Source organism: Mercenaria mercenaria, chromosome 17 (genome assembly GCF_021730395.1).
Source record: "Mercenaria mercenaria strain notata chromosome 17, MADL_Memer_1, whole genome shotgun sequence".
Taxonomy (NCBI): domain Eukaryota; kingdom Metazoa; phylum Mollusca; class Bivalvia; order Venerida; family Veneridae; genus Mercenaria; species Mercenaria mercenaria.
In genome coordinates this window covers 11998037-12018646 of record NC_069377.1, presented here as the reverse complement: position 1 = coordinate 12018646, position 20610 = coordinate 11998037, and the positions used below count along the sequence as shown (strand labels likewise).

The 20610-nt window shown below is 35.5% G+C and overlaps 2 protein-coding genes across 3 annotated transcripts in view; both read right to left on the bottom strand.

The window, feature by feature from the left end:
• LOC123536139 (uncharacterized) overlaps positions 1 to 20576 on the bottom strand; it is a 66966-nt gene extending 46390 nt beyond the window's left edge. The window contains exons 1-2 of one of the 2 annotated variants that reach the window (XM_053529035.1): positions 20445 to 20576; positions 16328 to 16388 (exon numbers count right to left, since the gene is read on the bottom strand). The gene's annotated coding sequence lies outside the window, so the exon portion shown is untranslated. The remainder of the gene's footprint in view (positions 1 to 16327; positions 16389 to 20444) is intronic. The other variant, XM_045318979.2, reaches the window with a different exon arrangement.
• Positions 1957 to 7026, bottom strand: LOC128550288 (uncharacterized). The gene has a single exon (XM_053529037.1). The coding sequence runs from the start codon at positions 6920 to 6922 to the stop codon at positions 5336 to 5338; it is 1587 nt and encodes a 528-aa protein (XP_053385012.1). The 5' UTR covers positions 6923 to 7026; the 3' UTR covers positions 1957 to 5335.
• Positions 20577 to 20610: the final 34 nt, after the last annotated feature.

Here is a 20610-nt window from a genome sequence, read left to right as displayed (position 1 = left end):
AAGAGTTTTGAGTGATGTGTTCATTTCTTAGTAATTCTACATTGTTTGTATTTTAATTTTATAAAACGTTTACAATCTTTTCAATCTGTGTCCTAGTTCAAATGTGTTTGCTACTGTTTGAATAACCCTCAATGTCAAAACTTTACTGACTTGCATGGAAATCTCATGGAAAGCATGGATCTTAGGCCATACTAAATTAATGTATGTTTAATGTAATTGATAGAGTACATTTTATTGATTTTCTGTTGTCTCCCCCCAAAAAAATAGAGCCAGTTTAGATGAGGATTTCTGCATTTGAACCTGCAAGGGTCATAAAACATAATGTAATATACCCAAAATCAGCTATGTTTGGGTTCACTTTCCGTTCATAGGACTGGGTGAGTTTTACGATAAACATATTTTTGGAATTGCATAGCCCCTTGTTACTGAATTTATTTGCAACAAAATATTGAAATTTATAATTTACTGATGAAATTCCAGAGCAAATAGCATAAAACTCAGTGGATAAGTTATTTTGTTCATAGGTGGAGCACCTGAAGGACATATTCAAAGATATGAGGATATAAATTATTTTCAGTTTGGATACATAACTTTTCCGCAAAATGCGCACAAATATTGACTAGTTTTCATGGTGAGTTTCAGAATATTTGATTTTATAATTTTATAAATTAAATGCATTTTTACAATTGTTTATGTGTGTATTAAATGATTAAACTGCATCTTTAGACCTCTGTAGCAGCATATTGTCTATTCGAGTAAATAATGTGACCAACCCTAATTTCGTGACGCCATCTTGTTTGTTCATGTCAAGTTACCTTAAGGAGCTTAAATTCCGTAAGAATTGACGGAAATGTACGAGAATGTTCGAGTCTTTCCGATAACGATAAAAAACCTATACTCATCAGCAAAATGCTTAAAAAAAGACCATTTTCTTCTTCACCTATAAAACTGAAGTTAATATGTAATGGTTACTGACCGAGTAGGAGGTATTCATTAATATGAAAAACCTGCGCACGTGAAAAACGTGAAAACCGAGAGCGCGTAGCGCTCGAGGTGTTTACCTTTTTCACGTGCGCAGGATTTTCATATCCAGGAATACTGAACTACGAGGTCAGTTACCGACTTACACAACTGCGGACAACAAAGCACATGTCATCATCATCATGTCTGACAAAGAATACGATTCGTATCACAGGCTCTGGACATTTTCGATTAGCATGAAGCCAACAAAATCTTTCTGACACAGAATACGAACAGGTAAATTGGTATAGCTAATTATTGCATACTGTTAGGACTATGCTATTTTGAAATGTATGAATCAGGTGGGTCGGGAACAAGAATACTATTTCTGAGGAATTCAAAGTTACTGGAAAAATTTTTTTTATTCCAGTGTAACAATACGTTAAACACTCTTACTTCATTAAAAAGACTAAAGTTGGAAATCGCGTCACAATTTTCGGTACAAGAATTCTGTGTCATCAAGCATAAATGTGAAAAGCTTTGTAGGACCACATTCGTAACAGATCGCATTTGTAACAGATTTCATACATATGCGATCGCATTCGTAACAGGTAAGATGTGTTACGAGTGTGTTTGTCCAACATGGGGGCTGACATGAGAAGCACATATGTATCATGTTGAGTTTTTTACTGCAAATATTCAATCAGTTGGTTGTCATCGCAACATCAATAAATGACTGCCATAAGCACCATCAAAAGTTAGCGTCGTCGTCGTCGATGTCAATGACGTCATAAAATTATTTGAGCCGCATCATGAGAAAATGGACCTTCGGGAATCTTCAAGAATTTGCAACCAGTGTGGGGCCCAGATCAGCCTGCGCATCCGCGCAATCTGATCAGGGCTCACATCGTTCGCTGTTATTTCAAAGAAGGCTGATTCTACCTGAATATGAAATTTTCTGATCCTAATTCAGATGCATAAATGCACAGGTCAGTCTAAATATACACTTTCCGGAAATTCACAAAAATATCCGAATGCCAATTTTCCCGTGACGTGGCTCAATTTTTATTATCATATCTGCATCCACTGCCACTACCACTATAATATGATTATAACTTCAGCTACTTCTACTGTTACCTCGACTAGCTGAAATGTAGACCCGCATGCTCAGGTCACTGGTTCGATCCCGGTGGCGACATATATATTTAGCTTCCTTTCGTCTTCTAGAGCTGTTTCAAGTTGGGTGACAAACAGGACGTTGCCATGTCCTGGGACAAATTATATACGACTTGTCATGGACGGAGTCGTTAGCCTTAAGTCTAGGAGGGCCCGACCTTGTGCGCGAACTAATGTCTATGAGATTTAAAGAAAATACACCTGGCTAAAATCAGTAATTATTGTCATCTCAGGGGCCATAACTCCAAGACAAATAAGGTGATATGGCTGGTTTTCGAAAGGAACCGAGATATAATAGGTATATATATAACTTCTGAGCAAGTTTTGTCAAAATCAGATAATAAATGTTGTCTCTATCGTATTCACAAGAAAAATGTGAACGGACTGACGACGGACGACGTACAGAGGGCGATCACAATAGCTTTCTTTGTCACTTCGTACAAGTGAGCTAAAACATGTTACAAATGTGTTTCAGATGTAAAAATGCACCTTTTTGTTCATTTCTCCGATCGAAAATGATATGTGACAAATGTGATCAGATGTCACATCAAAAATAGGCATTCGTCTTAAAAATTGTTACATATGTGCTTAATTTCTGTTACATATACGATCTCATTTGTAACACCTGTTACATATGCGGTCGCATTTGTAACACTTGTTACAAATGCGATCTGATACGAATATGGTCCTACATAGCTATAACATACATAATAAAGCTGAAAACCTCTGTAATTGAGATAAGCGCTATATTTTTTATTTCTATTTATTACTTTTTTAAAATCACATCTACAATTAACCACATGTCGGCAAAATATTTTGTGCACATGCCTTTACACATTAATGATGTCCGGACTATATGGTGTGCGAGAATGGCCTTGAGCGCTTACGTGGAGCGCATTTACACCAATTTTGCTGCTCTCATAAAATACATATAACTTTACCATAAATATAAATATAAAAAATATATAAACTCCTTAAGAGCTACAACGGCCACTAGGCTGTTTCAAGATAATGTCCAAGAACAATTAAGAATGCCCCATACAGGACACCGTAGTACTGCCGTTATGGTTACAAAAGGCCAAATGATGAACAGAAACAGGAGGTTTCAAAATGTTCACAATCTTAGCGCATCGATTCCTCAGTCTCTGCTTCGGGTACATCTACATCTTTTGGTAATGTCAAAGGTATTTAACATTTCAAATTCAGAAATCCATTTTCACAGGAGTTTTTATTAAAAAAACTGTAAGCATTGTAAAATATGTCACGTAAGTCACGTAAAGTGGAACTTTTGTTTTCCTCTCACAGCATAGGGTCACAGATTTACAATAATTGAAAGGTGTGATTATGAATAATTTAAGCGGATTGGCTTCTAATGAAACTATAAAATATGAATTCACGATCACTGCTTGAATTTATCAATATAGATCCAGTGGCAAGGTTGTCAAACAAAGTGCATTTTTAGTTGACCGGCATCAAAATAATTCATCTTATAAATAAACATTTTTTGTCTGAAGAGGTCAAATCTCACAGGTCAGTGTTGTCCTATAGTTTGTAAAATGTTAACAGTTTAATTTTGGTTGACTGAACAAGAATAAAACTTGACTTCGCATCCAATGGTGTTTTCCTGTATCATAACTCTAGCTAGGGTACGAATGCACGTGCACAGGTTAGTAACCAAATATGAAATACCTGTGCACGTGCAAATTCGGGTATTTCAAGTGGGTTATTAACCTGGGCCAAACAAAGGAGCAGTTGTGTAATTAAGATTTATTTTTGAAACCATGTACGAGAAGTATACATGGCAGTATAATGAACAGCAATAGACGTGAACTTTTAAATAAAAAAGTAAATCTCCGTAATATTATGAAATAAAATACACATCCGGGACATATACAAGGAGGGGTATAACAAATGCCTTTGTATCGCATTTACGTTTTGTAAAAACAATCCAAATAAAAGCCATACTGACGTTTGTGCCTTTGTTGGATATCAGCATATCGATACAAAACGATGACAAATGCTTTCGTATCACTTTCACAGACGTAACCCGTTTTTAACATTTACCCTCTCTCGTTGTGAGGTTCTTGCTCTTTACATTTGACTCAAGCGTGCAATTTATACTGAATTATTATGGGGTTATATCAAAAAGTAAATAAAATAAAACTAATGTTCAGTAACGTATCTGATAAGCCAGCGTAAATACTATAAAATCGCAAAAGAATTAAAATATATCTGCCAATAAATGTCTTAAAATACTGATATTGAATTTAAATACCAAAAATAATCTATGCCACCTTAGCTTTTCACTTTCATTCAAAGCATCAAACTTGTCAAAGTGAGTGGTATATTATTTAAAGGCAGCTGAAGTGTTTTGCGGTTCGAAACGATTAACTTTACTAAATTGAAATGATCTGAAATGAGACGGAATACATCGCTAACATCTAAGCTATATATACGAAAATATTATAATCAAAGAAACCGTTTCAGTGCCGGATATATCAACGTTACTCCATACACAATAAAAGACATATATTTTTAGAACATTTTGACGTTGCGACAGGTTTTCTTATGTAGCGATATTCTGTTTGCTCCAGAGATTTCTTTTTCTTACAATCCTTCAACGGCCTTGTGTATAACTTTATTGATTTCGTAATATGTATATGCAAATATGACTCCTGGGAACTATTTCTGGAATGTTATGTCAGTCCATTATCTATACATTATCAAATGAATCTGCTTTATCTGCTCCTTCCCCTAACAAAACCAGTACACTGATCACCATCTAATATAGGTACTTTAGGCATACCGTATTAGACCGTTGACATATTTTTACATTGTACAAGGCCTAAATAAATCTTTGTTTCCGGTAACATGCTCAAAACATTAGAGTAGGTAATTTATGTCAAAAAATGAATACAAATAAGCGGGGTATGACTTTAGAGCATCAGTAAGTTGATTTCTAATATCACTGACCATGTTTAAAGCATGAAAAGAGCAGTTTTGCTACTTTTTGTTAAAAAGTTGAAAAAAATATTCTCCTAGGCCATAAAAACCTTTAGGGTCGGCCCAAAAATTTAGGGTAGGTCGGGATACCGGAAACAAACAATTTTTACGCCCTATGAACGAACACAACAAGAATTAAAACAAGTCTTGAATGATTTCATTAATATCCACAGCATCGTATCAGTAGTTATTGCGTTCATTGTCCCATTTTCATCTCTTTTTTCTTAGCAAACTCACTGTTGGTAATTTTGTACACTTGAATGCAATTCAGACCATTATGACCCAGGTACAACTTGTTTTCAGTCAAAGAAAAGCATATCGACAGTGGATTCGAATTTGCAGATTGTTTGTCTAACAAAACAAAGACGCCAGAATCATTCGGATGAAAAACATGCACACGGCCGGTGCCTCCTTCACAGACATATACAAACCCCTCTTTGTCAGTGGTAATTCCTGCCGGATGCCAAAAGCGATGAGCAAATGTCCAATTTACTTGGTTGTCAATATCAATTTCAGTAATACTGTCATTATACCAATCACTGACGTACAAATGTGTTCCTGTTACATCTAAGGCTATGCAGTCCGGACGAGAAAATAATTTATTGCCTTCATCATCGTATTCAATATTTGCCAAGACTTCTCCGCTTAAACTTAGTATTTGAAGTTTGCCTTCATGATCGGCAGCCATTGAAACTACCAGTCTGCCATCATTAATATATGCGATATTGTAACAGTACATTTCTGTTAGTATGTAGCGCTTCTGGAATACAAGTGTTTTAGCATTCGTCACAGTTAAAAACTGAATTATATTCCTACTTTCGCCATTATTGTGGCCCCGAACCATGGCAATTTGAGTGTTATCAATCTTTGTGACAGCCCATGGACGTGTTATGACCGGTCTTACGTAAACCAGATTTTTACTCTTCGTATCGACTAACTTAAGCGAACGGTTACCTTGGTCACAAGCAATAAGATATTGTTCGGTCAGTAAACAGCAGTCAATAATATCACAGTCATTCATATCACCCGCGGTGCTTATATCTATATCATCCAAATGACATGCAACTTTCATAGGCTCTTTATCATCATTTTCTCTATCAGAGTTTTCAGTATAAGTCTTCATTAATGTTCCAAACTTTATCACTTTTTCTGTTAAATCTTTTGCTTGAACTCTTATTTCTGACTCGAATGCAACATTCCCCGTAGAATATTCTTTCTGTAAGCATTCAACAGAATCTTTCACACCTGTAAGTGTATTACCAAGTTGTTTCAATTCCATGAATAATTTATACTTTTGACGTTTAGGAAACGATTTCAGGTTTTTAATATGTTCAGTAAGGTGATCAATCGAAGTATTCAAGGTATCAAATTTCGCTTTTTCGCTGTCAACTCGCATACTATCTTTTTTCTTCTCTACCTGAATTTTCTCTTCAATTTGAAATACCTCTTGGTCGAACTCTGCAAACAGTGCGCCCTTCTCTTTCTTTATTGCATTTGTAGCCTCCGCAGTTGTACTGTCAATGGTTTTATATTTCCTGTCAATTACTACTTTAGTGTCAGACAGTCCTTTTGCAATATCATTCTTTTTCGTTATTAAATCTTTTAAATCTTCTCCGTTTTCAAGATCTTTTACAAAATCAGGTAAATAATTCATGCTACACGTATCAGTGTGACCTTCCGTTTTACAAACAAAACATGCAAATGTTTCACATGTACCACAATAAAACTTTATCATTTCATTCTTATGAGTTTGACATTTTTCAGTACAAATATCTTGAGGCATTTTCTCTCCCTCTAAGTATTTATGACCCAGTAAAAACCTTCCGTGATATTTCAGGCAAGTAGAGCAAAAATAGGCAACGCATGAAATACAGAAAGCACATGCTATCACACGTACCCATCGCGATTACATGTTCACAATACATTTCGAAAACTTCGTCAGAGTCCTTAATTTTATTTTGAAATTCCGAATTTTCAGCATGTGTCCACCATGTTCGGATTATATCAGCCTCTGGCCTACACTGTTTGATTCTGCCATTTGTCACTAATTTACAGTTTTTATCCTGCACAAGCACCTAAACGTACAACAACAAGCGTTACGACGTGCAAACACCTGGAATACTTTATATATGAATTTCAAATATACTCCCTCTTAAAGAATGAAGTTTTGAAACAAAATTTATGCTGATACGTACATAAAACCAATCTTTAATCAGATAAAACCTGTATTCAATCATTAGGTAAACAAACTAGGGAGTAAATATGATATGAAATATCTAAAATTGCATTCTCGAATTTACCTAAACAAAATTTACGAAAAAAAAATGTAACGGCTAAAAGTAAACAAGTTATTAAATTCACAGTACTGAGATAACGTCAACATATAGATATCATCAAAATTACAAAAAGTTCACATTCAGTTTATTCGAATCTTCATTTATCGCTTTGAATCTGCATCAATAAGTTTGGTTGTCTTTATGACAAATTTATAATAACACAGTGGTATTTTTCTGCCGTAAATTAAACGTATTTCGCGTTAGCTAGATTTAATACTGAGAAAATATCCGTTATCTTGTTATCATCGCGATTCCCATAAGATAAATATCAGTAAAAGCAAATATGTCCCTTGAAAAATGCTAAATGAATTTACCAGAAATGTTCGTGCTTCTGCTTATTCGAAAGCGAAATACCTGGAGTATTCCGATTGTGGTAACTATTACACACTGTTTTCCCGCAATTAACCACTTAGTTTAACCCAACCTGTTGCGATCCCTAAAAAGTTTTCTAGCGACAGACATATGCCACACAGTAAACGTCACTGTTCATAACATTATAGGACTGTTCACAACAAACAGGAAGTGTCTATTATGTGCTGCGCAAAGTAGTCAAAAATGTAGTTTTCCATATTGTTGATGAAATATGGTATAATGGGTTTAAATTTAATGATGTGGCAGTTATATTTTGGCCTAGTTTTATAGGCTTTTGTACTGATTATTTTTGTAAAGATCTAGGCTATATTACTGTGGAATTTTCAGGTTTTAGTTGTATTCATTTAGAAATTGCGAACTTATGAGATCATTTCTTAGGGTGTTGTTATCAAACAGATTATGTTTCTATATGTTAACATTACGACTCAATATTTTTTTATTTGTTACGAATAGGGAACTTAGTTTCTCCTAGAATTTTATTTAGAACATGACAAAGCCATTACGAAATAAATGTCTTTACATGTATTAGAATTATGGATTTCAAGGTTTATCGGTTAACCATTTAACCGTTCGAACGTCCGGTTATCTGTTAGTAAAATCGGTAACAGATTAGTTATATTACATGTATTTCTTTAGAATTATTGAAAATTTAAAATTCTATAAAGAAAATCAGTCTTTTGGAAAATTCTAAATTCAGTCGCTATTGTGAACAATGCGGTTCTTCCACAATCAGTCTATTTTACAGGTATCAGTTATTAATATGCATCGACCAACAAATAGTAATTTCTAGATTGTTCAGATGGGTTACTTACTGTATGTTTCAAAACGTTTTTTTTTTGTTACATGTACATCCTATGAAATCGATTTGTTGGCACAACGTTTCTTGCAAAAACGGTCATTTCTTTGGACATCTGTTGTTTCAAATTTATAACGATAAAGTTAATCGGAAATTAACTTGTTCGTTAGCCTAAGGATTAAATTGCTTGTATGAAATGAGTCCCACAAGAGATCAAAAGACTGTTTTATGCATTATTTTATACGGTCCAAAATAAATAAGATGACACAATATTACATTCACGTTTTTTGTGGCCCAGGTAAACGCAAATCGGAATGGATTCTTTACGATGAATTTATAAATATTTGAGATATTTTTCAAAGCTGGTGTTACTTTTTTCTTTTAAATATCTCATCCATTTCTTTCTTTTGAAGAAAATGCATTTGAATTTGATCATCAGTTATGTTTCATTGAGAAGATGCCGACTGTTGAGTGTCACAATCCTTCACTTTATTCTCTGTAAACGTGCTGCCAGTAAATTCGTACACCTTTGTACAATTTTGACTGTTTTGACCAACGTATGTCATGTTATAAGTCAAATTTTTAGAGAGCATAACAATGTTAAACCATAGACTAGTAACGCTCTAACATGATAGCACCACAGTTAAGTTTTAGGAAAGGTCTTATATATGAACGCAAATTATTCGAAAGATACAAAAATTAACGAATGTAAAATAAAACCTTTACTTAAAAACCTTCACATAGAATTGTTTTGTACTTTTCAATTATCAGACCAAGTCTGATTAATCAAGAACATGACAGAGTGAAATAAAGGATTTTTCCCTTCTTTAAAAGCGGGTTGTTCGTAACCTGTATCTGACCTATGTTCCAAGTTAGGTACAAACCGTATCAATTTATTTTTGAGTAACCCGAAAAAAACAAAGACAAATATCAAACAGGGAATGCCACATACCAAAAACGCAGCCTCCCCAAAACGAAACCTACAGCACGCAGACGTGCACACCATGCGCGCACACACACATACACATACACGCACACACACACCAAGCCAACACATGAGAACAAAACGAACAAACAAAGGAACACAGTGGGGCACCGCCTTGGAACGGTCAGTAGCAAAAACACCACTGGGGAGCTTAAACCGGTTTATGGTGCGCACCCAACCTCACTCTTACCCCCAACATGTTCCAAAGACACGGGACAGTGTAAATAAAAGTATTCCCCTCCAGGTGAATCTCTAACAGATTCATTTAAACAATAATACCAAACATGAACAAGCATGATCAAAATGACACGGAAAAAGGGTTAAAACAAGGAATCTCTCAATATGATCTGTGCAAAACAGACATTTTAATCCAACATTGACTTTTTTGATAACAAAACGTGATAAGAATTCACAGACACTGGTCTAAATGGACACCTGGCCATTGCATGTAATATGTATGTAAATTCAAACACTTGACTTCTTTTCTTTGTACCAAATAACATAGACTCAGTTTTTAACGAAAGATAAGGACAAGGTATCATAAACTTACCTAACTAAACCAATTCAAGATCTTCTGTAAAATCGTTCTTAACAACCGGCATATGATGGCAGAATCATCAGCATAAAGCACAATTCATTCTTGATCACCGGAGAGATGTCATTCACGTAAATTCAGACTTATACCTATGTTTCTGTATACAGTAACAATAATGGTGCTGTTTTTTGCCGGTATTACGCGCCACATCCAGAGATAATGCATTTTTGCTGTCGTGTGCCCGGCATTATTTTGTCATTACGACCTGCTGAACTTTTTAACGTGACGTGAGGGACAACGCGACTAACAAAGTACGCATACTTACAATGACCGAATTAACAGTAAACAGTTCCTAACTTAATATTATCCCTTTGTCACTACAGACGTATTGGCTTCTTTTCATTTGAAAAAGCAGTTCCGTGTGCTCATGTTTAAATCACAAGAGCATCTCTCTATCTGTTGTTTGCTTTACGTGCGTGCGTGCGTGCGTATGTCTCGTGCACATCCGTGTTTAAACTGCTGTGGTTTGTGGGGTAGGGAGACTGCGTTTTTGGAGCGTGGCTTTCCCTGTTGAACATTGATCCTTGCTTTTTTTCACTCCCCAAAATACCCCACCCATTTTGCTACTTCTTACTCGTTTTTGTATTTTGCATATGATTAATATGTAGTTGTTGTTGGATATTTGAAGCAACCCGCCTGACCTACTTTGCGATGCATGCCCCCGGCTGTGTTTCCGGTGTTTTTGTGCTTCCGGGAAATCAACCTTTACCTTTTTTGTCAAATGAATAATTTTTAATCTGCGTACCACAACAACTATAAAGTGTTTAACGAGTTTTAAAACATATTAAGAAAATTAAACAATATTTTCAATGATCGCAGCATGTTACTCTGTACACAATACTACACAAACATTGATGACGACTTTATATTATGACGTTATCTGTTTACTAACTGGTCCCGAAACGATGAAATTCAGTAGTTTCAGTTGCCTGATGGTAGATTAAGACATAAGATCTAGTTATTTTACATATTAATGCTTGATTGCTCTTTGTGATATCCATGGATTAATTAGCCTCAAGGTGAATAATGACCGTATGCCCTCAGGTCTGTACGCACTTCTTCGGAAAATTAACCAAAAAATGGCACAGGCAATCGCGAAATAGGGGTCCCAAGATAGAGCAATGCGTTTTGACTTTCTTTGTTACAGATATACAGGTATGATGTAATATTCCTATTAAAATCACCATTGTAATGCGACAGTGTTATCAAGCGAACTTTTAAACATTGACCAAATGTTTCAACCAAAAATACTTCTGTAGTTCACATTTTCGCACAAAGTATTCGCATCTTATTCTTTAATTGACTGGGCTAGTCGGTTTAAGAAGTCAATTCTCGGTCACGTGAGTATTTGCTTAATCAGAGGTGAATAACATCGAAAATTCAAAAATTATATAAAGGTAATTCAAGCCGCGTATAGTATTTATCTTTTAGTCATTAAATTTGGAAAAAATAAGCTGTCCTTCCTTTTTATGTAAATTACTTTAAATTTGTTTTTTTTTATGCATGCAAACGTCAAGTAATCATCTTAGATCTATATGAAGTGTTGCTTTTGCACACGGAAAATTAGTTTCCAAGGTATTTTTCTATAGGCTGTAGATCTTTATCCCCATCGAAGATCTAATAATGGGTTGCTCTAATATGATATTTCAAATGTACTTGATTAGTACTGACAATGGCGTGGAACTCCGTGTGAAACAAAATAATATCGCTTTTAGTTAAGCTCTACTAATCATAGCAGAACATAACTTGAATGCGGATATCTTGCAATTTTATATTGCCCAACACAAACATCTATTAATTAAGAATGAGAAATGAAGCATCTTCTGTATCGTGCTCTGTCCTATAAAACAAAGATACCTGATACAGAGTGGCTCATATGGGAACAGGCTGCAACTATAAAAAAAACTTATACTTAGTTTTTGTTATTCAGAGTTGGGCATTAGCTGCTTGAACAACATATTTTGTAAAATGTATAAGAACTGTTAACATTTAACAGCATAACTTTAATTTTGAAGCTTTTTCATCAATGAAAATAAATTACATATATTTTAAGCATATATACGGCATATAAAACGTGTCTGCATTCATTCTTACTTGATATTTCTACGGTCTAAATTTGTACCTGGTTAATATAACACAGCAGTGGCATTGCTAAATAGAAATGAAAAGAACAGTGAGTATAATTGTCCGCACTGTAAGCGAACATTACCTATTTATGTAAAAACAAGATCCATAATAACAGTAACGCACGTTCCCATGATAATTTCTTAAGTGTAATTATTTCAAATTTGAAATATTACGAAAATGTCAATCATAGATCTGCGACGTGATTTAAGAAAGAATTGGAAATGTATTTACAAAACAAAACAACTGTAATTTTATATACCCCAGCTGTTGACTTCATATTTGTATTATCTATTATTAAATTAAGCTGGTATAAATATGGTCTACAGATACAATATTGCATAAAGCATGCATACATTCAGTTTAGAGTAGTAGTATTTCAAGCACGTTTGAAGACTTGAAATCACAAGGATCAAAAGAGATTGTCAATACGGTTCAACAAATAATATGAATTACATTAAACTTAACTGCACTATCTAAGGCTAATCAATACACAGACACTTGGGGTTCGGACCTCCACACACCCCATTCTCCTACGCCCCTGGTTAAGTTTAGCCAATATATTTTAGCATTTTACCATGTATTGAGCATAGGTGACGATCATAAAACGCATTTTGTAACATTTCAGCGTGTTTTTAAAAATGCATTTTTACCATCAATGCTCTCAATATTACAAGATATGAAACATCTCACGAACACTAGGGAAACAATAGCCAGTTAAACGTTTTTAAATAAACCCCCCTCCCAAAATGAATCACTGGTATAAAATCGTCAGAACTGTTACCATTCTGTCAAATGACACCGGTCCCGACAACTGTCGTTTGTATTCCGACGAGAAATCAATAAATATTATAAATCAATCTATCAAAATTTCTATGGAACACTTCCTTGCGAATAGATCCCTGCTTTGAACTGCCCCTGTCTTTGCCGGGTACAAAATGATACCGTTTCGACTGCATTATACCGGATTATCGCTTCACCACGTGTTACACGAGGTTGTTTACAAAAAGAAGTGATGATCTGGTTTAACATAGCCGTATGGTAGAAAACAATTTTGGTTCCCGGTTTAGACATGCGCCTACACAAAGCGAGGGTCCAGCGCAAGCAAGTGTTCCCATTGTTCGTACAATGTTGCTTTATCTTGTAGTATTGAGAGCATTGATGGTAAAAAAAAACATTTTTTAAAAACACGCTGAAATTTTTACAAAATGCTTTTTTATGATCGTCGCATATGCTTTAAAACATGGTGAAATGCTAAAATATTTTGGCTAAACTTAACCAGGGGCGGAGGAGAATGGGGTGTGTGGAGGTCCGAGCCCCAAGTGTCTGTGAAAACAAATAAAAATTGCTAATCAAGTACAATTGCTAAATGCATTAGTTTCATTCCATTCTACACTTCATGTGTTTCAATGTGATCGTTCATTGCCTACTGGTGTATTTCAATGATGACCGCTGTAACGTGGTTTCGTTGTCATTAATTTATACTGATCTACTTTAGGTAAATTGTGAAACAAGTTCTACAGCTTATATTGATCACTGTCGACACTTCAGTCCTGCTGAAATCCAACGTCGAGTGTGTATGAGAGAACTGGTCAGTTCCCTATTAATGTTGAGCGCCAAGCAAGGAAGCTACTGGTAACATTATTCACGTCTTCGGTATGACGAAGCCGGGAATCGAACCCTTGACCTCCAGCACTTAAAGCGGACGCAGTAGTACTAGGTTATCGAGGCGGTAATCGCTGTCACTATTTGCGCATTTAAAGCATATTTTCAAGTGCATGTATATAGAAATGAATACATACTGACTGCGTTCACTGTTTAATTTTCTTCATTTCTTTGTCCGTGTCTGTGTTATCACTGATTCTGTACACATTTATGCTATCATGGCCCAAGTATCCTACATACAACTTGTTATCTGTCGCAGAATAGAATATGCCAGATCGTTGGCTATTTGCAGAGAAGTTCTCCGACATAACATGCAATTTAGTACCATCAGCATTTGCAAATCCAGTCTTTGGATGAAAGCAATGGATACGGTTTGTACCATTTGCAATTACGTAGATAAACCCCTCTTTATCAGTTGTTATTCCTTCTGGGTGCCAGAAATAGGCAATTTTCCTAGTTGCTGTGGTGCCGAGATCGATTTCAAATATGCTGTCTTCATACCAATCAGTAACATATGCATGCTTTGCCTCCGCATCTAAAGATATACAGAAAGGGATTCGGAATATTTGATTTCCTTCACCATTCACTTCAATATTTGCCAAGACTTTTCCCTTCATATTCAGTATTTGAATTTTCCCTTCATTATCTTGTGACATCGAAATTATCAGTCTACCGTCATTGATGTAGGCGATAGTAATACAAAACATTTCTGTTAGTATGTAGCGCCTCTGAAATGTGAGTGTTTTAGCCTTCGTCAGATTTAAAAACTGGATTTTACTCCTATCGCTGTCTCTGTCATAGCACTGAGCCATAGCAATCTCACTGTCGTTAATTTTGGTGACAGTTTCAGGCTTTGACTTAACAGACCTTACATATTCAAGTTTATTATTTCTTGCATCGATTACCTTAAGCGATGAGTTATTTTTGTCACAAGCAATAAGGTATTGATCTGACAGCATACAAAAATCAATTATATAACAGTCTTTCTCATCTCCTTCAGCTCTGACATATATATCTTCCATAGGATATGCAATTTTCGTTTGTTCTTTCGGACTGATTTCTTTAGATTTTATGTGGTGACTCATCGTCATACTTCCAAATTCTTTCACCCTTCTAGTCAACTCATTAGCTTTGATTTGAAGTTCAGATTCAAATGCATCACTACCCGTGGTACAATCTTTAGTTAAGCACTCAACAGTATCTTTAACATTCGAAAGTCTATCACCGCATTGTTTCAGCGTTATGAATAGTTTATAGTTTGGACTCTTAGGAGAACTTGAATGTGATTTGCTATTTTTTGACAGCTCTTCAATTTCTGCTGCCAAAGAATCAAATTGTTCTTGGGCAGTAACAAGGCGCATGTCATCGTTTTTTTCTTACCTGAATTTCTCTTCAGATTGATATTTACTTGATCAAACTCTGCAAACAGTGTTTCCTTTTCATCTTTATCGCACTTATAGCTTCCGATTAGTACCTTAAGGCGTTCATATTTCATGTCAATAACTGCTTAGCGTCAGTCAGTTGTTTAGCAATACTATTCACTTTTACCATTAACTCTTTTAAATATTCTCCGTCCTCAATATCTTCATTCACAATGTCAGGTAAGTATTTTATGGTGCAGGTGCCTTTATGGTCTTCTATTTTACAAACAGGACATGCAAATTTACTACATGTAGCACAATAAAATTTTATAATCTCGTTGTTGTGAGCTTTGCATTTTTCAGTGCAACTGTCTTGAGGCATATTCTCTCCCTCTAAGTATTCATGACCCAGTAGAAACAGTCCGTGAAATTTCAGACAAGTTGAGCAAAAGAAAGCCAAACAGGACTTACAAAAAGCGTATGCTACTGCATGTTTCCCATCACGGTTATGTTTCACAAAACATTTGAAACACTTCGTCGGAGCCTTAATTCTTGTCCCTTCTAGTTCCGAATATTCAGTCAAGTTGTCCGTTTGTATTCGAGTCATTTTCAATTCTCGGGCTACTTGATTCTGCCATATTGGCCCAACGAAACGTCACTTTGTATCCTGGAATTACCTAAAAAGTAAAATTTTACAATCGTTATGTCGTGAAAACACCTGTTTATATCCTCATGTAAAACAGCGAAATGCCAACTATAATCTAAAATTAACAGAAATTTGCCGACAATATTAATTCAATATGATCTGTCATGCAACACGTACACATCAGTAAAACATGACCTTAAACACGCAAATCTATAAAATAAGCAAAATAAAAATGAATAAACAAATAAATAAATAAAGTTCAAAGTATATACTTAAGATGGTGGTCCAAAATTTACGTAAACAATTACCCAGTTTTAAAACTCAAGTACCCTTCAGCAAAGAAGTGTTATCATATGTTGATTAGTGTACCTACAGAGAGAAAAAAAAAGTTTGAACTTTTGATTTAATAAAACTCACCAATGTGTTTATGTCACTATATAGAATATCATCAAATAGGAAAAAGCTGTAAAAATTAAGCAATTTTCAAGTGGCTACTTAGAGTAGCTCTGGTTACTGTGGCTAGCCAGAGTAGCCAGAGTTTCTATGATTTTAACATGTTCTGGCTACTCCAGTCAGCCAGAGTAGGCAGAGTAACCAAGTCCCATGTTCACAAAAGTTTTTCAGTCTTAGTTGAATTTGATAATGAAATTTAATAATTGAGCCGTGCCATGAGAAAACCAACATAGTGGTTTTGCGACCAGCATGCATCCGCGCAGTCTGTTCAGGATCCAACTGTTCGCTTTTAAAGCGTATTGGAATTAGAGAAACTGGTCGCAAATCAATAATGCTGGTTTTCTCATGGCGCGGCTCATATCTCATTTCTATCTAAATAGCATGTTTAAAACTGAATTTCAAGTTAATAACTATTTTCAAGTGGCTATTTAGAGTAGCCAGAGTAGCCAGAACTCTGATCACTATGGCTGGCCAGAGTAGCCATAGTTCAGCCAGAGTTTAGCCAGAGTAGCCAGAACTCTGGTTACTCTGGTGGCCAGAGTTCAGTCAGAGAAGCCAGAGTTCAGCCAGTATCCAGAACTCTGGTTACTCTGGCTGGCCAGAGTAGCCAGAGTTCAGCAAGAGTAGCCAGAACTCTGGTTACTCTAGCTGGCCAGAGTAGCCAGAATTCAACCAGAGTAGGCAGAGTTTCTAGATTGATTTTTAACATGTTCTTGCTACTCTGGTCAGTAACAACATATAAAAAGTATAGAAAAGTATCATGATGCAAAATGTCTATTTTTGGGGGGTAAAATGTTAAAAAATATTATGAAACTGCGGATTTCTGGGAAACAACACATAACAACAGAATTATGCATCTAAAGAGGTCCAAATTTTTGGGACAACGTTAGATTACTACATTGTGCAAATCCAATATGGCCCCCTAAAAACGACATTTTAAAAACCGAATTATCGTTGATTTTATGTCAAATTTTCTCATATCATTTCTTTACATATAATTTAAACTGGGTTTTTGTAAATAATAGTATGCAGTTTACCTAAGATGAAAAACAATTCAATATGGGGCAATAGTGATGTATACAGACTAAATTGCCGAGTCATTCAGCGTTAGAAATTGTCGTAAAGCAGCGATAACTTCCTCATTTATTAACAAAATATGAGTATGAGTACATTTTATCTTAGTTTGATCATTTCCCATCTGATAATCATAGTTTTTAAGGCAAAAATACATTAAAATGTGTTTTCAGTTTTATTTCTTTTCCAATAAACAGGCAAACGGCGCGAAAAAAATGGTAGATTCAAATAGCCCTCAGTTATTTTTTTTTTCTTTGCTCTGTAGAGTTATTTTCCTTATTTTCATTGCAATTATTTTGCTGAAATGACATGAAAGATCTATCTTGGCATGTAGGTAGCATTTTTACAATGAAATAATAACATGACAGTATTTGTCATGGAATTTAGATCATTTCACCACCACTACAATTTGGGGGCTCATTTTTAGCTGATTTTGCCCGTTTGTGTGTTGGACTGAAATATTTTTCTTGCATAAACCTGAATCCCACTTTTCGTTTAATGTTTCTCAGCTCTGATAATATTTTCGAGAAAAAAGTAAGTTACAGTCATTTTAATTTGGGCTTTATGTGTGCTGTTGTCATTGGAAATATGTCATTTTTATATAGAATAAAGAAGAACAGCTATTTAGTGTGTTGTAACCTTATGGACAACTTGGGTTAATAACAGCGATAGCTGGATCTCATCAACACATATTATGTTATGTACGATAGTAAAAGGGAACCGACTATTTGTTAGAGCAAGTACTTGTGTACTCGTAAAATATATTTGAATTTGGACAAATCAGAAACAAGTTCCATAAAAAGCACCAATCAAATGACCTCCCTGCTAGGGTGTTGATAAGTAGACGGATGGCAATGAAGTCATTCTGTATCCAGCGATTGATGTAAACACACCGAGGATTCAACTTATCATTTAACTTATCATTTATCCCAGTACATTGATATATGAGCTGTTGCAGCTACACTGTCAGGGCAGATAAATTATATAAAAGAATACGCTTGAGACTAAGGAAGAGTTGCAGTAGTGTAACTAGGTTTCGAGCTTTAGGGCCAGCGCGTAGAAATTAAACCTTTACGGGATAGACAATAGCAGGAACATGTGAATTACTTAATCAAGAACTAAAAACTACAGAAAAAGCTAAATATCTTGGGATTACTATTAGTGATGACTTAACTTGGAAACACATATTGAAATTACATCTTCAAAAGCTAGTAACTCTCTCAGATTTATAAAAGATATGTACAATGTAATAACAATAATATCAAAGAAACTGCCTAAAAACATACGTTCGCCCACCATATGTATCACCATATTGCATCCATTGCAGAAAAAAACTTAGCATATGAGATTATTATTATTATTATTATACCAGAATTGTTGAGCGCCCATTTAATATAAAATATACGTTCAAGGGCGCTTAACAATTAAACATGTGACATATCGCAGATATGTAGGAAAATCACAAAAACATGGCATATGCAATACTAAAACTGAAACTGAATGATTTAATTAATGGAAATTTGTACAACATTATTTGGGATGCATGTATTCTTCTATGTTCTAGTGTCTGCCTTTTAAGAGTTTCAAGCATTGACGTTACGCTGCTTTGGTATGAGTAGCCAGAACATGTAAAAATCCTAATAAAGTCTTGCTACTCTGGCTAGAGTAACCAGAGTTCTGGCTACTCTGGCTGAACTCTGCCTACTCTGGCCAGCCAGAGTAACCAGAGTTCTGGATACTCTGGCTACTGTAAATAGCCAACCGAAAATAGTTATTAACTTGATTTTCAGTTTTAAACATTCTATTTAGAAGGAAATAACAAAAGTTTCAAAATCAAATTCAGCTAAGACTGAAAATGTTTTGCGAACACGGGACCTGGTTACTCTGGCTACTCTAGCTACTCTGGCTGACCAGAGTAGCCAGAAGCCAGAACATGTTAAAACCCTAGAAACCCTGGTTACTCTGGCTAGCCAGAGTAACAAGAGCTACTTTAATTAACCACTTGAAAATAGTTATTAATTTGAAATTCAGTTTTAAATATGCTATTTAGATAGAAATGACATATTATATTATTAAAGTTTCGTAATCAAACTCAGCTAAGACTGAAAATGTTTTGCGAACACGTGACCTGGTTACTCTGGCTGACCAGAGTAGCCAGAACATGTTAAAATCCCAGAAACTCTGGCTACTCTGGCTGAACTCTGGCTACTCTGTTAGAAACAGCCAGAATAACCAGAGCAAGTGATGTCCTGGTGACTCGGGCTACTGTGGCTACTTTGGCTGACCAGAGTGCCAGAACATGTCAAAAATCTAGAAACTCTGCCTACTCTGGTTGAATTCTGGCTACTCTGGCCAGCCATTCTAATTTTGTCAAATCATCTTGAACTTTGTAAGAGTCTATTAACGAGTCAATGTTGAGGTATATGATGGTGTCATCAGCAAATAAGCGTATTCTACCTTTAACAGAGTAACCAGAGTTCTGGCTACTCTTGCTGAACTCTGGCTACTCTGGCCAGCCAGAGTAACCAGAGTTCTGGATACTGGCTGAACTCTGGCTACTCTTGCTGAACTCTGGCTACTCTGGCCAGCCAAAATAAACCCCAAAGTTCTGGCTACTCTTGCTAAACTCTGGCTACTCTCGCCAGCCAGAGTAACCAGAGTTCTGACTTCTCTGGCTGAACTCTGGCTACTCAGGCCAGCCAGAGTAACCAGAGTTCTGACTTCTCTGGCTACTCTGGCTAAACTCTGGCTGAACTCTGGCTGCTCTGGCTAATTTTACGCACATGTTTAAATAGGATATAAAATATCTAAGATGGCGGTCACGACTAAACGGAAAAAATGTAATTTTATAACTGAATCTGAAATATCGTCGTAACGGCTAAAAGTAAACGTACTCACCGGTATTTAGATATATACAAACTGCGGTTATTTCGCCATAAAGAATATTATCAAGTATAAAGCTTCACATTCATTTAATCTAAAATTAAGCACTTTATCTACATTATTCAACCTTGAACCAGTTTCGATAAGTTATGGCATACCGTTAAATGTAAACTTCACTGTT

Excerpts from the sequence above, each read along its gene's own strand:
- LOC128550288 (XM_053529037.1), bottom strand. The coding sequence starts at position 6,922 with ATGCCTCAAGATATTTGTACTGAAAAATGTCAAACTCATAAGAATGAA.